The following is a 23914-nucleotide window of genomic DNA, read 5'->3' as shown; positions in this document are numbered from 1 at the left end:
GCCATCAATGCCCACCACACAAGTAGGTAAACTTGTAGCATCACTTCCCCACTCACATGCTCATCCTGCACACTTAGTACCACACTTTGGCTTCCGTTTTCCCCATGTTCTGACATACCCTGCTGGAATCACCGTTCTTCTTGCAAGTGCTGCAGACTTTGTTTAATGCTGCAACTGTTTCTCCACGTTTCCACTTGGGAGATCACGGATAAGAACATGTGCAGAGAGTTCACTCCTCGCATAAGATGTTGTGGAGACAATGCATGTGGACATGTACCATTTCCCATTGAAGGTATTTTAAAAGCCCTATAACATAGTTGTCTTCCTTCACTCTTTGTGCACCCACAGACAGCTGTAATCATTTTACAAGAGTGCTGCCAGTGCATCGACGCGCATGAACACACACAGGCGCACACCGCTGATTGCTTTTTGTAATTCTTGCACAGAAAACATGCACTGGTAACGCCAATTGCTCAGGGGCAAAGTTATACTGATTGGCTTTGCCAATACATGTTGTTATGCCAATGTGGAACTATTTTTTTGTTGTTTTGCCGGTGCTGAAAAGCATCATCAAAAAGCATTGACAAAACCAACATTTTTGCATTTCAAAGGCCAAAGGTGAAGCTAATGATTTTGCCAATGCCTCTTTGCTTTAATGATTATTTACGATTAATGCAAACAGTTCTCAGTGCTCCTAAATGTGTCGTTTGGAGCGGAGTGCAGCGCCTAGACTGTGCCAGACTTTATCTGTTCTGGGAGCTGCTGAGTCATGCAGAGAGAGGGGCGGGGGAGGGGGCGGGACCGGAGGGAGGAGAGAGGGAAAGGAAGAGAGAGAGAGAAATAGAGAGAGAGAGGACGGGGAAGGAGAGAAAGGGAGAGAGAGGATGAGAGAGAGGATGAGAGAGAGAGAGGAGGAGGGAGAGAGAGGAAGGGGCCGGACCGGAAGAGAGAGGGAGCCAACAGGACAGAGGGGGAGAGAAAGAGAAGGGGGAGGGAGAGGGAGCCAGCAGGAGAGAGAGAGAGGGAGCTAGCAGGAGAGAGAGAGAGAGAGAGAGAGCCAGCAGGAGAGAGTGTGAAGAGGATTGGAAGAGAGAGGTAGAGCAGGAGAGAAAGAGGGGGAGAGATAAGGAAAGAGAGAGAGAGAGAGAGAGTGAGAAAAGAGAGAGATAGAAAGAGAGAAGGGTGAGCCGGGCGCAGGCTCCTCATGGCTCCCTCTCTTCTCTGTATCTCCGGCTGGCTCCCTCCCTCCTCTCCTGTTCTCTCCCTCTCTATCATCTAGCCCCCCTCCCTCTCTCTACTGCTGGCTCTTTTCTCCTTCTCTCTCTTTCTCTCCTGCTCACTCCCTCCCCCTTTCTCCCTCCTGCTGGCTCCCTCTCTCTTTTTTCCTCTCTCTCTTCAGGTACCGCTCCCTCTCCTAATGGCTCTGTCTCTCCCTCTCTCTACTCCTGGCTCCCTCTCTCTCTTCTTCGCACTCCCTTTCTCCCTCCCCCTCCTCTATCTCCCTCCCCGTCTTCCTCTCTCCCCCTTTCTCTCTTTCTCGCCTTCATACTCCTTCTCTCGCTCCCTCCTCTCCCTCCCTCTCTCTCTCTCTCACCTCCTGGCTCTCTATCTCTTGCTGGCTCCTTCCTCCTTCTCTCTCTCTCCCTCCCTCCCTCACTCTCTCTCCTCCTGGCTCCCTCTCTCTCTCCCCTCCCCCCTCTCTCTCTCCTCCTGGTTCCTTTCTCTCCCCCCTCTCTCTTTCTCCCTCTCTCTCTTCCTCTCTCCTCCCGGCTCCCTCTCTATCTCCCCCTCTCTCTCTCTCACTGGCTCCATCCTCTTTCTCTCCATCTCTCTCTCTTTCTCCCCTGCTCACAACCTCTTCCTCTTCCTTTCTCTCTCTCTGCTGCTGGCTCCCTCCTTCTCTCTCTCGTTCTCTCTCTCTTTCCTGCTCACTCCCTCTCCCTCTCTCTCCATCTCTCTCTCCTGCTAGCTCCCTCTCTCTCTATTCATCTCTCTCTTCTGGTACTGCCCCCTCTCTTTTCTTCTCTCTCCCCCTCCTCCTGGCTCCCTCTCTCTCTCTATCTCCCCCTCTCTCTCATGCGCTCTCCCTTACCCCTCTTCGCTCTCTCCTCCTCCCTCTTCCGGCCCCTCTCTTCCTCCCTCTACTCCCCCCTCTATCCTCCTGGCTCCCCCCCTCTCTCTCTCTCTCTCCTGCTGGCTCCTTCCTCCTTCTCTCTTTCTCTCTCTCCAGCTCACTCTCTCTCTCCCTTCCCTGCAAGCTCCTTCTCTCTCTGTTTCTCTCTCTCCAGTTCCCTCTGTCTCCCTTTCCTGCAGGGTCCCTCTCTCTCTCTCTCTCTCTGCTGCTGGCTCCCTCCTTCTCTCTCTCGTTCTCTCTCTCTTTCCTGCTCACTCCCTCTCCCTCTCTCTCCATCTCTCTCTCCTGCTAGCTCCCTCTCTCTCTCTTCATCTCTCTCTTCTGGTACTGCACCCTCTCTTTTCTTCTCTCTCCCCCTCCTCCTGGCTCCCTCTCTCTATCTCCCCCTCTCTCTCATGCGCTCTCCCTTACCCCTCTTCGCTCTCTCCTCCTCCCTCTTCCGGCCCCTCTCTTCCCTCTCTTCCTCCCTCTACTCCCCCCTCTATCCTCCTGGCTCCCCCCTCTCTCTCTCTCTCTCCTGCTGGCTCCTTCCTCCTTCTCTCTCTCCAGCTCACTCTCTCTCTCCCTTCCCTGCAAGCTCCTTCTCTCTCTGTTTCTCTCTCTCCAGTTCCCTCTGTCTCCCTTTCCTGCAGGGTCCCTCTCTCTCTCCTGCTGGCTCCTTCTCTCTCTCTCTCTGCTGCTGGCTCCCTTCTTCTCTCTCTCCCTCTCTCTCTCCTGCTAGCTCCCTCTCTCTCTCTTCATCTCTCTCTTCTGGTACTGCGCCCTCTCTTTTCTTCTCTCTCCCCCTCCTCCTGGCTCCCTCTCTCTCTCTATCTCCCCCTCTCTCTCATGCGATCTCCCGCTCTCCCTTGCTCCTCTTCGGCCCATAACACCAACACTCATCCTCTATTAATCTGTTTTTCTAAGGAGGTGATTGTTCCATTCGCTGTGATGAAAGGAAGTACCCACTTATCCCCAATGAGTAATAGATTTTCCTACTCTTCTCTATTCATTAAGGCCTAAGCTTCACCTTTAATACTCCTCCCATGAATAGGCCATGGATCAGCTTAGCTGCTGGTTAAAGTGATACTCATTCTATAATTTATTTACATAAATACACTTTCTCATAATAAACAACCCGACACAGTTCTTGTAATAATAATACAATGTTTATCTAAATAATTGCAAAATCATTGATTAATTAAGCAGCTGGTCATCATAATTACCTATTCTAGCTAAATGTCGTCTTCTAAGTCAAAAATCTTGGTCATCAGTTCAGTCTGTCAGAGATGGGAAACAGCTGTCCTGCAGTGTCACCGTCCTCTCCGTCAGCATAAGGTCAGGAAATTCAAAAAATGAGCTACCAACCTCTCTATTCTATGATATTTTATAGTAAAATTGCATTCCACAAGTACCAAATCTTAATTTTAAATGTTTTCTGATTGGTCGATCGAATCCGTTCCCCAGAGTTCCCACATATTAAATGTCTCTTTAGATGTAGTTCATAATTTCCCCGGTCTCGAGTATCTTTTTATTGTTCTGTCAGGGAATCTGGCTTGTCGCCTGGAACGACCTTGAGAGGCACAGTCGTGTTAGGGTCACTGTAAGGCCACTGCTGCTGATGGCGACGCATTCGCACTTCACCCAGAGACTTTTGTAATGGAGTCAACTCGTCAAATAGGATGTCGGCCATTTTGTGGCCACTCCAAATGGTCAACTTAAGCAAAGAAACACAAAAACGTAATTAATACATGGAAATGACTAATAAAATGTTATCCCCTTACTAATACCCATATGTGTGTATTTATCTAGCAGAAGCAACGCTTAATGCAGGTTAGTCTCACATTTATAAAGCGCAAATCACAATTACATCACGAAAGCAACATATAACATGTAATATTCTATTTATCTATGATCAATATGCGTACATAATTTAGTTTATGTATTAATTAGGCCATGCAAATGCAATTCCCACGTGTATTCTTTATGTTAATAAGGTTGATTAGAGTCCACAGCAATTCAGTTAGTACGATTACTATTAGTTAATTATTCTTATTAATCTAAACATGCAAAATGGAGAGGGTATACAACAATTTAAAATAAAACCCGCTCCAGCACTGGCTCCCTCTCTCTCTCTTCCGTATCTCCCCCTCTCTTTCCTTCTCTCTCCCTCTCCTCCTGGCTCCCTCTCTCCCTCCCTCTCTTTCTTCTCCTGACTCCGTCTCGCGCTCTCTCTCTCTCCTGCTGGCTCCTTCCTCCTTCTCTCTCTCCTCCGGGCTCCCTCCCCCCTCCCTCCCTCTGTCTTCCGGCCTGCCCCCTCTATCTCCTTCACCCCCTCTCTCCTCCTGGCTCTCTCTCTCCCCCTCTCATTCGCACTCCCTCTCTCCCTCCCGCACCTCTCTCTCTCTTCTGGTCCCTCTCCCCCTCTCCCTGTCCCTCTTCCTCCCTTTCTCTACGTCTCTCCTCCTGGCTCCCGCTGTCCCTCCCTCCCTTCCTCCCTCCCTCTCTGCATGACTCAGCAGCTCCCACAACAGATAAAGTCTGGCACCGAGTCTAGGCGCTGCACTCGCTTTCAGATTGCGGGGTGGACGGGTCGGAGAGACGCTTCTTAACCGGGAACCACAAGTAAGTGCCCCCACACTTCCCTTGGGCGGGGGGCGGGGCCTCCTGGCCGGGATGTTACCGAGTCAGTTGGTGTTTACTGTATAAACAATTAAAAAACAGAATGAGGCAATTATCAAACGACGCATTCAGTTCAGTAGCACCGAGGGCGGTTTGCATTAATCGTAAATAATCATTGAAGCAGACAGAAGTAGAAATGCTAAGAGGCATTGGCAAAACCATTAGCTTCACTTCTCACCTTTGTCAGTGCAGAACCTTTGGTTTTGCCAATGCTTTTTGATGATGCTTTCCAGCACCGGCAAAAAAAAACAAACAAAAAAATAGTTATCCACATTGGCATAAAAACATGCATTGGCAAAACGAATCCTTATGACTTTGCAGCTGAGCAATTGGCTTTACCAGTGAATGTTTTCTGAAATGTTTTCTGTTCAAGTATTACAGAAAGCATCCAGAGATGTGCACGCGTGTGTGTCCGTGCACGCCCGTGCACCGGCAGCACAGTTGCAATGTTCTTTTCATACAATATAGCAAAAAGGATCCCACGGCCTGTGGGTGCAGAGACACTTGTGGGGATTGTAATGTTTGTTCTGTTCCAAAACCCATTCAAAGATGGCTGCCCCTGCACCGAGGTCCCAGTGTGAGGGTCGTGGTGTGAGGGAAGGGCTGGGGTGAGGAGCAGTGGCTGCAAGTCCACACACATCAGCTTCCTTCTCACCTCTTGAGCGCTGCAAGAAGTGAGGACCTGTCCTTCAGTTACTCTGAGGGGACACTCACCTGCTCAAGCGCCTGGACGCCCTCACAGGTGTGCTTAGGGCGCTACACAAATAGACATAACATACCAAGCTTAGGTTGCAGCGGCTGCTCATAAGGGACCGGGGTTGGCATGTTCGCTCTTTCTACTCACACCCACACATGCACAAAGTAAGCACAGCACACACATTCACACTGGCACAAAGTGAGCACTGCTCAGTCTGCACCGGAGGACACACCAAAGGCGTGACAATAAACTGATGCAACAACAACCTTTCAAAGAAGCAAGTAAGGCACAGCTGGGTCCCTTACATGGCTCTCCCTTCAGGCTGATGGGAGGGATGTGTGGAGCACGTGATGTCCTGCTGTCTGGCCGTTGTCATGTAACACAACAGTTTTGCACCAGTCCGCCAGCCTCTTACATCGAGTTTTGCAACGGTGCAAATAATGGAGCATTTTCAGTTTGTTTCTATAAAAATGACTTTACATAAAGTATGTTGAGAGTTTGAAAGGCACAAATGTTGGGTTTCGAGTCATGAATGCCGTCAGCGAAGTGAGATATCGACACTTTACTCCTGTTCCTCCTCCAGTTTGTAGTCGTACAAAAATGTATGTATTTGCTGCATGTCTTCAGTCGCCATAAACCTAGGGATAGAGCGGTTTAAAATGAGAGAAACCTTATATGCTCCATTTTTGCAACTTTTGTGAAAAGTCGCAGAACCCTTAAATGTTGAAGTAATCCAAGACTTGCCCACTATACTTGCAACTTCGGAAGAGGGTTAAAGTGCTCACGCTGATTTACTACTGTTTTTGCTGCAAAAGAGTTAAGGAAAAAAACAGTTTTATGACACTTTCAAAATATCTTCAGTGGGAAAGGGTATATGATCATGTGAATTGGCCCCACAACGTCCTATCTGAGGAGCGGACTCTCTGCGATATATTAAAGACACAGAGGCGAGTACTGTGCTCTTTTCTTGCATTTTTTTAAGCCGCAGTCAAGATGGCCTGGTGCTACCTATACCCCCTCCTCCCTTGTTCAGACCCACAGAATATCAGCAACAAGAATTTAATTGGAAAAGGGGGTCGTAGATAACCCCTGGCCGTATTTATTAACAAAATTAATCAAACAGTGAATATTAATTTTTACAAAATTTACGCAGATAATCATATAATTGACATTTGATTGACATTTGACATGTACAGATATCAATGGCTATCCTTAACATAACTCTAATACAAGTTATTCCTATCCGAATCTAAGCATAACATCATTCATAATCATAATGGCAGTCATTTTCTGAGTATCCATGTTTGAGCCTACGGCAAGGTCAATAACTGGTGTCAGATCCTTATCAATTAAACCCCGCCCTCCAGCCTGAGTGCGCATGCGCAGAGGGCCCGTTCACCGCGAGGGTACTTCCCCCCAGGCGCGGTGCGTCCATTGGGGCGTGGGGGCGTAGCCCCCCCGCCCGCGCCGCGCCCGCAGCTGCAGCTCCCTCCTCTGTGACTGTGAATGTCCGCAACCGCAGCTCCCGAGTCCTCCCTCTGTGAATGTCAGTCAGCATGACGTCGGACCGTGGGCGGTCCGGTGTCATGTTGACTGACATCATTGTCAGACACCTTTGGGAAAGGCAGCACAAGTGCGCATGAGTGGGCATGGAGCTTAATTTTTTACTCCGTGCCCAGTCATGCGTACTTGTATTTTTGCTGCCTTGCGCATGCCCATTAGGAGCCCCTCGGTCTCCTAAATGGGCAGGCGGCGGGCGAGGAGTAGGCTGTGCCGTCAGCCAATCAGTGGCGCTGCTGCAGCGCCAGGATTGGCTGAGGGCCGTTTGAAGGGGCAGTCGCAGAGAGGCGCCAACGCGGGCCTGGACATGAAGAAAAGCGAGTAATGTAAGAATTGGCAGCACGAGCGGAGTGTGTTTAAGGAGCCCTCATAGGGAATGAATGATGGCCGAGAACCAGGGAGAGGACGGAGGCAGCCGACAGGTAAGTGAACTTTTTTTTAACCCCCTCCTTCCTCCCTCCCCGTCCCACTACCACCTCCTGACTAGGCAATGCACATTTTGCATTTAAACGGACAATGAATAAATACAAATGGACCAATAAACATCAGTAATTTTTAAAGTATACGTATTGGCCCTTGATTTAGTCTTTTTGTTTTTGATCACCTTTAATATGTATATATGTCTTATGAACTACACATCAGAATCTCTAATCTCTGCCCTATGGCTCTCTTGATGTTTGATTTAGTTGTTACCTTTTTGTTTTTGTATCCTATTTAAAGCAAGTTGTGTCACTGTATGTCACACTCGATATTTGTGTGTGTGTGAGAGAGAAACAGTTTGTTTATAAAGTGTGGACAAATCTTCACAGGAGTAGATCATACATAGTGTGTGGATCGCTTTCTCTTGAAATTGCATTCATATGGCGCTCACTGGGGAGGTGTGCCTGAAAGAGAGTGTTTACTTTGTGTGTACTCGTCTTAGTTTTTGACTACTTTATAACTTTATCTGCGTGTGCTCACCCGGGAGTCGGGGAGAGTTTTTTGACAGATACGTGTGGCTTCATGTGTTTCGCAACAGCCCCCCTTTCGTGCATTCATAAATGAATGCGTGTACAGTGACCGATACTATATGAATGAATGCCTTTTTGTCATACCCCGTCCGTAGAACAAGCCTAGAGGAGGGGCTAGAAGTGCGCAGATTTGCCCCACTGGTTTCGTACTTGCCCTGAAGTGTAAGTGGGCATTTAAATTCTGTCGCCGCACTTGTGACGTTTTTTATTGTGACCACTAGTTCGGTGTCATTGCGTGCACTTTGAAATGCCTCGAGGCAGAAGCCTTGCTACGGTGTCTTGTTTACCTGGAGCCGTTGTCGTGTTTTGTCCTTTAAATGTCCGGTTCCTACGCTTTAATTGGCTACAACTCGAAGCAATTATAACGCTGGTTGGTTTCATGCAATGTTTGGAGAAGGACTGCAACGTGCTAAGAGGCGCGCACTTTTTTTTTATTTCTCGGCGTTGGCACCACGTTTGTGTGCTATTTTTATCTCTTTATTATTCTATTTGGCTTCTTTGTGAGGCGAACAATACAAACATTATTCACTCATTGAACTGTATCGAGGAATGACTAATATTAAAGTAGGGCTTGCTAAATTCTAATTTTCATTGGCATTGTAAGGGCGGATTTGCTGTCTATGATTTAACCCTGTCCTCATCTCTCCCTCAAAATAGTGGTGAGAATTATAGGGCAAAACTGATGCTCAATCCGGAAATATAGTTGTTTTATTTTTTTCCAATCAGAGAGAGGAAGTTTTCCAAACAGGCCTAGCGCATGTGACATTTACTGACCAATAATGGAGAGGTCCTGGTGTTTACTGTAAACAAAATGGCTGCCAGGGGCAGTTTACAGCCAATGACATCCATGTTTGTATACAGAACCCAGCGGGAACTGCTACCACGCTGCTGGGAGCGTGGTGACACATCCTGCTCAGGAGAGCATTCACCAATAGAAACACGGGGCAGCCATTGATTGTCATTCTGAGAATGCTGCATTGCTTTCATAAACTTGATGGCTATTTTTAGAAATGTGGTATTTGGAATAAAAATGCATTTCCTCTTTTCCATTTCCATTTTCTTTGAATTTGTCAGATGTGATTAGCAGTACAGGTGCACTGTGATGCAGATACCTCATGCTGTACCATGTACCTGTTGTGATTTATTGTACGTGATTCTTTTTTTTGTTTTTACAATGTGCTTAATGCATGTGTGGATGGTCTATGAATGTTCCTAATTTTGTCTGAAAATGTAATGAAGAAACAGGATGGGGAACTCATTTTCTGGGGATGACTCTCTTTGTTAAGTGGGGAAACTGAGATTATAATGTTAATGCATTTTAGTTTCAGCAGGACTTCACCCTAGAACATACCCTCTGCAGTGGGCTCTATGTGTGTTTGCAGCTCTAGTCTCTGTGCTTCTCAAATTTGCTTGAAAATGCACCCTTTACCCACTTTTTTTTCAAAATTTTCTCGGGGGGGAAAAACCCCCCCGAACCCCCTCTAAGGTGGTCGAGCTCGCTCGCTGCGCTCGCTCGCCACGGTGCACTCCGACAGAAAGTTTACGCCCCACCACTTTCAAATGTCACCATCCGCCACTGCTTCCCCCCCCGTTACCCCCGTACGCTCTGTATACTATCTCCATTGGGGGCCCTTGCAGTTCTGCGCCCTTTACTGGCGCCATTGTGCACGTGCGAGGTGGCCAACCAGCCTAGGAAAAGCGTAACTCCCCCCTCCCCCGCACCCGTCCAGCCACAACGGCTGTAACTGCCCCTGGAGAGTTCTAGGAGGGGCGACTTGTCCCTCCCCCTTGTGCGACCCCATTCACGAAATGGCACCGCCCCCTAAGGACCTTAAATTTACTGCTCACCAATCATGACCTTACCGCCACAGGCCAGCATAGTTGCCCGACTATCTGGTCCCCCCTAACCTTAGGCTAACTAGGAAGTCGTGCCCTGCTCCTCATGCCCAACACCCACGCCAGCAGATTCTCTGATAGGATTGCATTCCCCACAGTTGATAAATGGACACCGTCTTTCAAGAAGCACGGGTCCCCCCGATACACCCATGGGCGATACTCTGCAAATGAGGAGACCTAAACAACCTCTCTATCTTGTTGTTGATACGTCTTACTGAGTGGTTCAGTGCCCTTACAGTCTCCCTCCCCCTCCATTGACATCTAGGTACCATCTGTGACCATGCGATGGTGCATCCTTGGCATGTTTTTGCTAACCAACCCACTTCTGTGATTATGGATTCCACCAGCCCCCTCCTACCCAGATTCACCAGATCATTCCCTCCCAGGTGTAGGATAATGATATCCGGACGGGGACCCCCTTTCTTCAGCAAATCCCCTATAAAACCTCTGCATTGACTCATACACAGACCCCCCCTCCCATGGAATGCAACTTATAGACCAGCCCGCTCTGCCCTGTATCTGTAGTTCCCTGAACAGAAAAATGCCTTCAAACGTGTCACATAGGAATGGCCAATAATCCAAACCACCTGTGTTCCTGATGCAGCCAGAGTTGCAAATCCGTCTTGGGGTCGTGGATGTTCCGATGCCATTTTCCCTCCTGCGTGACAGGCTCGAGAAACTGTAGAGTTTAAGCAGAAAGACACGCATCAGTACAGTGCACACGGCCCACTTACAACATGTGCAGCCGCACATAACGTTTATAACAATTGGAGGACCACCTCCCAATTCTCTTGACATTGCTGCTGTGTAACCCCCTCGCCGTTGCCTCGGTTGCCGCCCCTATCCTAAACGAATGAGTTCCAAAGCGTGCAGGATCCAAACCTATCCGCTGAATTGCCATGTCCATGACCCTCTTAAACTGGAACCGGGTGAGAGGTGTACCGTCTGCATGGATTAATAGAGTCCCACACCTTAAAGGAGATCTTTGACTCAAAAATGCTTCCAATTGTGTTACCGGGCAGCATGGATTGCCATGTGCTCTATGCAAAACTAACCCTTCAACGTGGGCCTCTTGATCAGTTTTGGACTTCTTAATGCATATTAATAGGGCATCACCCTGAATTTTCACATGGTCCCACTGTAAACCCCCCTGTGCATCCTGCTTATTCTGGGCGACCAATTCCCCAATGCGAAATGCGCCATAGAATGCTAGTGAAAAGGCAGCCCTGAATAATAAAGCATCCTCTTGTGTCGTGCAGACGGCGTCCAACGTCACCAGTAGGGCGGCTAATAGTTCCATTCCTATCGGACGCTGTAAATCGGGTGTATTCCCCTGAATGCGCTGCCAACCTTTTAAAGCCTTCCGGACTGTAAAGCTATCAGTGGGATCCCCCTTGTCCCTAGCTTGGGCAAAGAAAGATATCGCTGCCACGTGTCGCCTGGCCGCCGCCACTGAGAGTCCCTCATCATGAAATGCACCTAAGTAGCTCAGCAATGCCCTCGGGGTGTGCTAATCCTCCGCCCATTCCTTCCCCCAAAAAGTGCAATATGCCCAAAACGCCCCCTCATAGGCTTTCTTGGTCCTGGGAGCTAAGCTTGCTGCCACGAGGTTCGGTAGTTGGGGGCACCAATCAGCCAAAGTACTTCTGGGAAGGGTGTTGGGTTCACTTCTGCAGAAGGGAGGTGTGTTCTGAAGTCCTGCATCTTGAAGCGAGAGAGTGCATCAGCAGCATGGTTCAACACACCTGGGACATGTTTAGCCTTAAACAGTATATTCTCCTTCATACACAAAAGAACAATCTCTTTTAACAAGCAGAGGATCATCTTACATCTCGCTGCCTGCTGGTTGATGCATTCTACCACAGTCATGTTGTCAGACCAAAATACCACCGATTGGTTACGCAGCCTGTCCGGCCATACCGTTAAGGCGACCCAGATAGGGAACAATTCTAAGAAACCAATGTTAGCTGTTAGACCAGTCTGCACGCATGCGTCTGCCACCTGTGCGCCACCCACTCATTGCCAAGTATGGCGCCAAATCCCACACTACCCGCAGAGTCGGTCCATGAACCTAGCTCTGCAGAGGTAGTGGGTGGACTGGGCCAGACCACCCTGCCGTTGAAGTCTTGCCGGAATGCCATCCAAATCCGCATGTCCTGCTTGACCTCAGCCGACAGCCGGGTATGATGATGTTTTTCTTGAAGTCCGGTCATGGCTTGGGCGATAGATCGAGAGAATGGGCGTGCCATTGGGATCCCTCTAAGGGCAAAGTTCAACTGCCCTACCGTTTGCTGTAACTGATGCAAGGTGACCTTCTCCTTAGCTAAGCATTGTTGTAAGGTTACCTTGATTTTCTTAATCTTATCTTCTGGCAAGCGAAAACAGCCCTGAACAGAATCTAGCTCAATACCTAAGAATTCTATCTTTGGTGTTGGTCCAACTGTCTTTCCCGGCGCCAGGGGAACCCCAAAAGCCCACATGAGTGTGCAGAATTCCTGCAGTGCCCACGCACACCTCTGGGAGCCCGCCGACCCCAGGATAAGAAAGTCATCTAGATAGTGCATGACAGACTGGTGCCCAGTCACACGTCTAAGAACCCATTCCAAAAATGAACTGAACTTTTCAAAATAGGCGCAGGGACTCGAGCAACCCATGTGCATACACATATCCATATAGAATTTGTCTTGAAACTTGAATCCTAGCAGGTGAAAATCCTCCGGGTGAACCGGTAAAAGGCGGAATGCTGATTCAATGTCAGACTTTGCCATCAAGGCGCCAGGGCCCAGCTCCCTGAGCATTTCCACAGCCTGATCAAAAGACGCGTATTTCACACTACAGCTTTCCTCACTGATTGCATCGTTTAGTGAGGTGCCTCTAGGTGCAGATAGGTTATGGATCAACCGGAACTCGCCCTCTTCTTTTTTGGGGACAACACCCAGTGGTGAACAAACAAAATTATGTACCGGGATGCAATCAAAAGGGCCCATTATTCTGCCCAAGCGTAGTTCTTTAGCAATTTTATTTGCCGCCACTCCAGGGTTAGTCCTCACTGACAAGTGATTTTTGATTTTTGATTTTGTGATGCAGCGTGGAATGTCAAATCCTCCCTTCGTCACAGACCAAATGTCACTATAGCACATTCACTCAATACATTCATTGGTGGGGCCCATAACACCAACACTCACTTTTACTTGATCTGCTCTCACGGGAGGGATAAGCTTTCCAAGCGCTGTAAATGAAAGGAATACTTTTTCTCCTAAAGAACCTTATTTACTTAACACATATTGAATATCTTTATAACTTACTGCAACTTGAGATATTCCCTTCATTTAATCAATGGATCAGTTAGTTGTACTTGATAGTTGGTCATCTAATCCTTCAGTTTTATACTCAATCTTAATCTAATTTCTTCAATAAACGACTAGACACATTTGGTTATAATTCACATCTTCATTTATCTAATTAGTTGTAAAAATTCAATAAATCATTAGTCAATCTGCGGAACATCATATTTACCTATTCTGGCTAATTGTCGTCCTCTAAGTCAGTCAAGTCGTGGAAGATCTCTAATTCATCAAAGTCAAGCCGCCATTCAGTCTGTCAAGGATTCAGGGAAACAGCTGTCCAGCAGTGTCACCGTCCTCTCCGTCAGCATAACGTCAGGAAAAAAGACAAAGAGCGCGCAACTCACTATTCTATTGCCTTTTTATAATAAAATCAATGTAAAATTGTAACAACTATCAGTTTTTGACGGATCTCATTGGTGGGTTTGGGGTCGGTCGGTGAAGTTCTCACATAGTTCGTAAGGTTAGGTCATCGCACTTGCTGGTTCCGGTTTTTAAAGACAGTTCATTGTTTGTTGCCTCTTGTCTTCTCTCCCATTATGTCCTTGGTGGGTACAGTTTGGCTGGGGTCAGGACGAGGCCACTGTTGCTGGTGTTGGTGCAGGCGCACTTCCCCCAAAACCTCGTGAAGTGTTGTCAGTCACGTCGAGTCAAAGGAGCGGCCATCTTTACGAAGGCCCAAATGGTCAACTTAAGTAAAACAAACACAAAACGTAATTAAAACATGGAAATGGCTAATAAAATGTTAAACCCTCACTAACTCCCCTATGTGTATGTAATTATCCAGCATAATAGCAACATTCAAAGCGTTTATATTCACCCAGTGATGTCATCTGGTGCGACTTACAATTACATCACAAAAGAAACATATATCATGCAATATTCTAATTTTCTAATATTACTATGCGTACATATTTTAGTTCACAAATTTTATTGGCCATGCAAATCCCATGTGTAACTCATTTATTAATAGGGTTGATTAATATTCCACTTCAAACATTAATATGGTTATAATTATTTAATTATTCTAATTAGTATGCAGATGCAAATTGGGGGGGTATACAACATTTTGTTCTACCCGCTCCATCAATGGATCAACCGGAACTCGCCCTCTTCTTTTTTGGGGCCAACACCCAGTGGTGAACAAACAAAATTATGTACCGGGATGCAATCAAAAGGGCCCATTATTCTGCCCAAGCGTAGTTCTTTAGCAATTTTATTTGCCGCCACTCCAGGGTTAGTCCTCACTGACAACTGATTTTTGCAGTCAGGAATCCGTACATAACCCGGGGCAGGAATCCTAAACCCATATGTGAAACCTTCTTGCAGTGTCCTTGCAGTAGCATGACAGGGGTACTTGTTCAGCCAAGGGTTCATGGCTATGACGTCAATGGGGGAATGTGTGACTCAGTGCCCAATGTCCTCAATCCTGCTTTCTCTTGCCTTTATCCCTTGATTTTTTGAGACACTTGGACTCTGGGTGGGAAGGGTTTGCGCAGATATAGGAGGCATGTTTAAACTTACATGTGCCTGGCGCCCTAGTACATGTTCTTCTGTTAAAATCCCAACATGTGCCCTTTCGCCCCCCTCCACCGCCTGAGCTATGGGTAGGGACTGAGTTCTGCGCAGACCGAAAGGCTGCTGAGGGTGAAACGCTTGACCTGCTTGTCCTCTGTTCGCCTGCGTTGTGCTAAACTTAAAACTGGTCTGAGGTGCACCAAACTGATCCAACCAAGATATCGTATCCACCATGTTCCAAGAAAGCGCAGGGTCTGATGCCTTTGCCCTCCTGAAGTTAATGTCATACAGTTTCCAACCCCATCCCCCGTATTTATCATGCACCATGGTAATGCGGTTCTGGTAACACGCCATCTCAGCCTGAATGTTTGGGAAATGTTCTGCCATTACTGCCATAAATACTGAGAAACCCCCGATCCAGTTGGTTAAGTTCTCCTCTACTCTGAATCGTAACAACTCGCTGGCCCATTCCCTGGGGAGCATCCAGTCTTTCTGTTTCTTAGCTTCTTCCCTCTCCCTTTCATCTACTAGCAAAGAAAACATGCTAACATAGCACCCTGACCAAATGAGTTCCTTCAATTAGCGTGACACATGCCTAGCCACATTTTCCCTCCCGGTACGAGATTCCCCCACCCCCAGCACAGGCAGTGTTTCCTGCTAACATTCTGCAGTCACGCCCACGGGATCTGCCAGCTTCTCTTTCACCTGGCTCACCACTGGTACTTCTTTGTTGACGCCCCTGGAGCCATTAATAGGGCTGGGAAGAGAAAGAGGAGCCTGCCCTGTTCCTATTGGCCCTACAAACTGTGTAATCAACTTCCTAGCCTCTGCCTCAGGGTCGCCCTGCAGGTCCTTCCCCCCTACAGCTGGCGACAATATCCCTGCTTTCCCCAACCAAGGCAGAACCGCCGCTAAATGCGCCACCAAATCTGTTGGAACCGGATTGATGGTACTATCTTTAAGGACCCCAGCATTTGGCACCCCTGCGCCTTGTGGCGTGATGGCTACCGGAACTGCGCTTGCCGGGAAGACCGGTAATGGCTCAGGTAATGGTTCTCCCATGGGTACCCCCCCCTATTGGCATTGTCGGGACCAGGGGACTCAGGGGGACTCCCCCCAGGGGGACCCCTCCTGATGGTCCAGGGACCTCCCCCTCATTAGGCTGAAAAACGGGCGCCGTTGCTTTAGGCTTAATCCCCCCTTTCTTTGAACTGACCCGCTTTGGAAGTGGATCTAATTCACCTCTGGGTTTGGGGGGTACTATGGTGCACCTGAGTCTTTCTACAGTCCCTTTCTGACCCTCAACCCTCTCCTTGAGATCCGCCAAATTCTTCCCCAATCTATCCACCTTCTTCCATTTCTTGTCCATGCTAACCATTTTCCGCATCATTGTCTCCATCATGAACTCCATGCAAGAGCGCTTGTCGCCCCGCTTCATCTTACCTGCCATAACCTTAGACTAACACCTGCGTGTACAATGTTAGCTGAATGACAACCCCCAGTGGTGACCCCACCTGTCCAAAGGTACGAACGTAAGAACGCTCATTTGATAACTTAATTATTAGCAACACTGTTGTTTGAAGAACAGTCCACAAATTATGATGTTCTCTTGCGCGCTGCTCTTCCCACTTCCAACAATTCCCAGCCTGAATGCTACATAAACAGTATACTTATGATGCGCAGCGCAAGCGTTGTAGAACACAATCCTGCTTTTGCAATTGCTTGCACACTTGTATTTCAAAACAAAATGCACCCAACCTCTGCAAACATAAGCCCCTGCTTCACAAGAAAAACGCTTGTGTAATGTAACCTGCACTCTTAAATCCACATGTTAACCAACATTACTTGATTCAATACATTATTCCACCTTTATGTGAAAATAGCAGCATATATGACACATGCATGTGTCCAGGGCAATAGCAAGGATTGAACCGCTACACTTCCAAGTATGAGTCGACCACCTTAACCTTTAGGCCAGAGTGAACTCTGTGCTGCTGCCTATAATCAATTCTTGCAGCGCGTCTTGTTTTTTCTTCATGTGCTGCTTCTAACAACCCAGGAAGCGACTCTGACAAAACGGAATGTAGAAGGCGGGTGAAGCGCTCGGTTCGCTACCGTTAATGAGGACACACTATCCAAATTATTTGAAGTCGGTCAGACCCTGGCCTCGAACCCCACAGTCAATAAGGAAATCCGGCCTGCCCCTACGAGTGAGCTTACGCCGAGTACAGGTGTGATTGCAGCCCGAAGGTATTGCACGCTTTACAACGATCAACGCTCGGCGATATTTAAAACTCTCCGCACCGCTTCCGTGGCTGCAGATACCTGCGCTATGAAACCTAGCACCGCTGTTCAGCACGCGCTTACCCAACCTTCCACCTCGCCACGAAAAGCACACCAGCACCAACAAAACCATGGTCCAACGCGATCGTCCAGGACCAAGGCTCCCTCGTTCAAGCTCCACCGAGCCGATTCAGCGATGGCAATGCTCCTCGCCGCCCCGCAACAGCCTCCTGTCGATCGACCAGTAAATCCTCCTCGCCGAACAAATCCTTGTCGTGGAACCTCACTGCACCGGAGAAAAGAAAAACGGAGCAAATATTAAAACTACGACCTCCTAATGAGGTTGCACGACATGGCTGGGGAGTGCGGAGGGCAAAGAGGAAGATTCCTCTGCTCCCCAGCCTTTTATTTGGGGCGAGTACTCGCTCCTCAGGGGGGTGGGAGCTGGCGACTTGCGTGACCCGGAAGTGATTTGTTTCACTTGGTTCGCCAATGGGGGGATGGCGAGCCTGTCGCGTCACTACTGTGCGCGACAGGCCCGCCTCCGTTGTGTCGTCGGGGGCCGGCAGGACCACCATATTATCGGCGGGTCCGATGCCGGCCCCACCTTTCTAGTTGAACAACTACAATACCCATAAAAACTTGAGAAAAGAACTTCCATATGTCGTCACAATGCTAACAACCAATCAGCTACTAGATACCCTATAAACCTCTAGATTGGGAGCAACAGATGCTCTTTTTTTGCGGGAGCAGATCAAGAGTTTTCAAACATAGCAACAGTAACTATAATACTTGTAAATGCCAGTCGAAAAGTAAAATATTCAAAGCAAGGTCTGTAATAAGTCCGCATTTCATTTGAGAGGAGGGACCGTCAACAGCACGAGGAATGTCCTGGTTTGAGTAGACTTCATTCAGCCTCAAACACTTCTCGGCCCTAGGGACCTTATCTCTCTGATGATGCATTTTACGGTGTCTGGCTTTTGGTTTGGTTGGCACTAAAGCTAGAGGGGGAGGGGTGTTAATTCAGTAAATGTGGTGGAATAATTATTGGTTTCAAGCATCGCTGCAACAGGATTAGCCACATGAGGACTGGGTTTGCATTAAAAGGTGATAAAAGTGGAAACATTGGACCAATCCGCTGATCTGAGAATGTTCTTCAATCCCACAGCAGCCCAAAAAGCTTGTGCGGCCTGTGGAGTGAGCACCAAGAGCTGAAGTGTCAATGCCTATTAAATTCATGGCCTCTTTAACCAAGCGGGACAAAGTGGCAGAAGAAACCGGTTTGTGGTGAGAAGTTTAAATGAAATTATGAGTGAGGTTGAGGAGGACGTTCTCGAGTCTTTTGTTTCCTGAATATTGTCTTAAGACAATTTCCTCTACAGCGTTAGGTTCAATAGGAGAATAAGGATAGAAGACTGACATTAAATGTAATTGTTCCGGACTTGAAAACAAACACCAGAATAAGTATTTTGTACTGATAAGACATCTGAAACATTAACATCTAAAAAATGTTTCAAAGAGAGACCAAGTAGAGTCGGACAGTTAACTTTAAGAGATAAAGAAGCATTTCAACTCACTCAGGAGGAACCAATTTAAAATCAAATTTGCATCCCACATTAGGTTATATTTAGGTAAAGGAGGTTTAGCAAATCTTAAACCTCAACAGATATGGGGATGATTTTCACATGGTCTAACATCCACTGTAACATGTACGGCTGAAATTGATGACCTGTACGTATTTACAGGCATGTACTCTTGACCTTGAGACACCAAGGACGCTAAGAAATTAACTATAGGACTAACATCTGCTGAAAAGGGATCTGCACCCTGTCCAAACACCAGATATTTCGGACTGACCAGGCGTATTTATATTGTTTGGTCATTCCTGGGGCCCTGGATTGCTGTATGAGCTGAGCAGCTTCTGCCGAAATTCCTGGAGTTCTCCAGCCTGACCCGAAACCATCTATGCTACCAAAGTAAGGGAGTGATTGAAAATCGTTTCTGTACGTTGACCTTGGCGATTGAGAAGCAAACTGAGAAAGGAAGAGATTAGGATGGGTAAATCTACTGAGAACTTCAGGACAATAGGGAAGCATGGCTAAGCCTGGAAAAGGGAAATTATGTCTAGTAAGGTGGCTTTTTGGTGACGTACTTGAGTCCCCAGACCTGGTCTCCAACAGTAAAAGGCGAGAAGTTGAGTACTTAATCAAGAACCGAAAAGCTCCATTGCAAAGGGTCCCAATTTGGAAAAAAGTTTCTGAAAACTGTAGGGTGACAACACTAACTGTTTGCATGTGGAGGATGCCTGAAGCATCAATATGTTCCTGTATTCAGATTGCCCAAAACTCCCAGATTGGCTAGTTCAGTCTGCAGTCTCTAAATGGTTGAAGTACCTTACCGCTGAGAGAATGTTCATACAAAGAAGGATGGATCAACGTATTCTGTTTTTTGAAAAAGTTTGTATTGCAAAAAACCCTACCAGCATCTATAAACAGTTGATGGTCAGAAAGGACTCCTCTTGGGACCGTGTACCTACCGCCAGTCGAGTACTGGCAACACCTGGCGCCCCGGCCTATCCGACTTGCATCGGAATATAATAGAAGATCTGGAGTGGTCGAAAACATTGCCTTCCTTTTCCATGCATTTAAATGGTCCAGCCTCCCCTGGAGTTCGGAGCGGGACTCTGAATCTAATTTGACTTCGTATGATAAGACAGGCTTTTTTTAAAGGCACATTTATAACCTCTGCAGGGTACGATAGTGAAGTGGGCTTAGGACGATTGCTCGTATTGAGGAGGCTAGAAGGCCTAAGATATGCACCAAGAGACTGAGAGACAGGTGGATATTGTCAAGACATGATGACATTTATTTTTAATCAAAGATACCTTCGCTTGGGGACGTTGAAGAATTGTTTTCTCTGTGTATACCAGAAAAAACAAAAATTCTGTCTGTTTCAAAGGAATTAAAGCAGATTTGTCTTTTTTTGGTAGAAATCCCAGATTCTGAAGAAGGTCGAGTAAGGTCGCTAATTGATTCAATAATAGATTCTTGCCCTGAGTTGGAAGAAGAAAGTCATCCCGATATGCAATTAATCATATATCCTCTGTGTTCTTAAGTGATTAATGAGGGGTCTCATGACTTTGGTGAAACACCAAGGTACTGTAGAGAGACCAAATGGGAGGCATTTCAATTGGATGGAGCGTTTTTCCACAGAAACTGTCAGAATTTCCCGTAGGACGAGTGTACCGGAACTGCAAGACCTGCATCTTGAAAGTCAAAGTGGACTATCCAGTCTTTCTCTTGCAGGGAGTTCCCTAGTTGGATTATTGTCTCCATTTTGAAGTGATGGCACACCACAACATTGGTAAACAATCTTGGGCTGCTGACTGGGCAGAACTTTTTTTTCTTTGAACTAAACATATGGTGCTCAAACAACTAGATGGACCAAACACAGTTATCTCTGTAGCTTGCTTTAGAAAAAGAGAATGTACCTCCTGAAACACTAATAGCTCCTAGTCTTTGGCAAAGGACAGACGGGCGATAACAAGGTTTACATTGGTTGATTATAAAGATCTATATAATAACCCTAGATGGTTTGTAGACCCCAAGGATCGGATGTGATTGCTTGTCATGCAGGCAGGAGAGACCTTAGAAGACCTACTGGAGGATGGCTAGAAGGAAAAAGACTTACCTGGATTTTGTGATCCTCTATTCCAGGAACCACAGTGTCTGAACCCTCTATTCCTTTGAGGGTAAAATTGCGGCTTGAATTCCTGTTGGAGCCTGTAGGAGCCTCCGGTTTATTATTAATATCCTCTTCAGGGACTTCGGCCGGTAAAACGGCTCCTACCTTTTCCGACCCTTCCGAAAACCCTAGATTCACATATATTTCACAAGGAAAGTTGTGGCATTGTCAGTGGATGCATTAGAAGCCACATATTTGCTGAGTTGGTTGATGAACGCATCATCGCAAAGGATGCCATTTGCAGGGGTGTAGCTTTAGGTGGCGTGTTTGGGTGTGGCACCACCCTCTAGCATCCAAATAAATGCATTCTTGGGTTCAGAGTTGGGTCTGGGGGGCCTCAGTCGGGTCTTCAATGCCTTTGTTGGTTTTTCTTATCTTCCTTTGACTAAAGGGTTTTAACTTGTTATAGTTTATAAAAGGATCCTAGACAATTGGGGCCACCTAACGCAAATGAGCATTGAAACTGTTCTTCATGGGAATAGTGTATCCCAAACCTTGGTTATGCCTTTATCCTTCCACATACTGTTTTTAGTAGAGAAATTTGCGATTCGCACCCCCGGAATCTCACTAAGAAACGCCCCTGGCCATTTGCTTCCTAACTCATTTCTGTAGCTGCCCGATTTCCCAATATGGGGTCATCTTAAGAGTACACTCTCACTCTGGCTGCTTGTGCCTTACCCAAAGGTCCACCACGCCCGAGCCCAATCAGACAAGGAGGAAGCATCAACTCGTGTGCCCTCGAGTCCTGCTTTTTCTGCCATGTCCAGTATTCTAGTCAGTGGACTAGTTGGGTCCAAGAGTCTATCTTGAGAATTGGTCCATGCACTGTCCACCCCTTTGTTAGAGTCCTTACCAAACTTAGTAAAGAAAAATAATATGTTGGGGTCCATTCCAGTGGTGGAAGCTATATTATTAGGCAAGGAAGAGTGTGGACATTCTTATTTCAAAGGATGCTATTAGTTTTCATAAAACAAGCAGTGTACAAAAAAAGTCAAAAGGATACAGATGTGCTTATCATTGGTGATGATACACAGCTATAATAAAATGCGGAATGGTAAAATCAAAGTGCAAATCAATCAAATAAATGATAATACCACAAACTGATAGTAATGCAAAACAATACAACACAAATCGAAACAATAACTGGCCTGAAGATAGGTATACCGGCTAAAATTAAATATCATATTCGGGAATAAAGGGAGGTAAAGCTCAGTTACAAATGTACTTATTACTTTCCCATGTGTGATTTAAGTTGAGCATTAGTTTATCATGACACGAAAGTGGAAGTAGGAGGAAAATCCACTGACGGATATTGGTGGGTGTAAATTGAGACAGCGCGGAGGAGACTATCTTAGATAGAGTGTAGCTATGAGCATGTTGAGGTGGTTTGATTGAGGTGAAGTAGTTATCTAACCTGTCCCAGATGTGTCTGACTGGAGACTTCCAAGGTGATTGTTGGAGAGCGATATTGTCTGCGCCTCTAATATGTGTGATCCAGCTTTTTAATGAGGCTTGGCGTGTGTCCTTCCAGTTGTTTAGGACTATTTTTATTACGGAAGTGATTAAGAGATCCATTAGTGCTTTGTCTGTTTGGTGTTCTAGACCTGAGTTAAGAAATCCAGCAATTAGGGAGGAAAACTCTTTTTTTAATATGCAATCGAATACGTTGGATAAAAACGTGAACACATTTTCCCAGAAAGAGGATCAAGCTTTGCAGTGAAGAATGAGGTGAGCTAAGTCGCCTACTTCTGTGCGGTTCCAGCAGGTCGGGTCTGGAAGGAGATGTGTGTGTAGTCGCGCTGGTGTCCAGTAATCTTTGTGGATGAGCCATAGTTTTGTTTGAGATAAGACGGGGTAAATTTTATTATAGGTAATCGATTTCCATATTTGGGTCCACTGTGATTCAGACAGGGGTCTAGAGGAATTTTGTTCCCAGAACGTGGTTAGAATTATATTTAACTTCGAGGATTTAGGTCGTAGGAGTTTGTAAATGTGGGAGACTTGACGTCCCAAACTCTTAATTTTAGTAATGAAGCTTGGGAGAGATGGGGTTATTTTATGCAGCTTAGACTTCGATAAGGCCGCTTTAATTTGAAGAAAGTTATAAAATTCCATATTATCTAAAGCGTATGTACTTTGGATGTTCGCAAACGTTAATGGATATGATGAGCGTTCCAGTTGATGAGGGAAGAAGATACCTTTATTTATCCAAGCCTCAAAGTATGTGGGTCTACCCTTATACTTAATGTTGCAGTTATTCCGTAGGGATTCCATGTTTGAAAGTTTTATGCTTGAATAGAGTTTGTCTAGTTTTAGGAGTAATGTTTTTGAGTTTTTGAATATAACACCTTATCAATTCAATAGACTGTCCCAGCTTATGTGACACATATTGGGCAATATGATCTCAAGGACACATTCAGTAGAATTTGGGCAACAATTTGGAGTTGGATCAAACATAGGCCGGCCTGAGAAGTCAAGGATTTTATTGGTCATGGAATTAGTAGACTCCCTAGATCCATTTAGATACGTTTTGTGCTTCTTCTCCGGAGGCCTTTGCTGGACAACATTCTCTAGGTCCTCTTTATCGTACCTATTATCAGAGTCGCCCAGAATCTCATCAGTATCACACGACTGCACCCCATGGGTAGGAAGATGTCGTTTATTAGCCAAATGGCTACCCTCTCGGCGAGGACCAATGTCCGGAGAGTCAGTAGTCTTCATTCACTGATCAGAAGCACATTTTAAAGTCTTGTTAGTCCCCACACTGTTCGTAGGCTTTGTGTGCTAACATTTTTGGCATGGAAGTTACTGTCATCTTCGATATGATAGTCCTTGAATCAGAACATAATGTTCAATGGTAGAATTTAAACTGTTTCAGAAAACCGGAGCTTCCTCTTCACTGTAGGATAAATTATCTCTCCATTTTGGCAAAATAATTCTGTATTGAGAAAAGAGACTTGAGTGCAAACTTATGAAAATATAAATTAATTTATGTAGATGAAACCACGTAAAAATAACTATTTACATAAGGCATATTTTGGGGGCCCCCGTAAAGAACGCATGTTGA

The 23914-nt window shown here is 46.4% G+C and overlaps 1 protein-coding gene across 1 annotated transcript in view; it reads left to right on the top strand.

The window, feature by feature from the left end:
* Positions 1-4279: 4279 nt before the first annotated feature.
* LOC146839364 (glutathione S-transferase P 1-like) overlaps positions 4280-23914 on the top strand; it is a 90007-nt gene continuing 70372 nt past the window's right edge. Inside the window, exon 1 of the mRNA XM_085651365.1 lies at positions 4280-4738. Coding sequence (XP_085507491.1) covers position 4738 — 1 coding nt within the window. The 5' untranslated portion in view covers positions 4280-4737. The remainder of the gene's footprint in view (positions 4739-23914) is intronic.

Source organism: Triturus cristatus, chromosome 4_1 (genome assembly GCF_964204655.1).
Source record: "Triturus cristatus chromosome 4_1, aTriCri1.1, whole genome shotgun sequence".
In the NCBI taxonomy this organism is placed as follows: Eukaryota; Metazoa; Chordata; class Amphibia; order Caudata; family Salamandridae; genus Triturus; species Triturus cristatus.
Note: the sequence above shows the minus strand (reverse complement) of the source record. Positions and strands in the feature narration are given on the sequence as shown.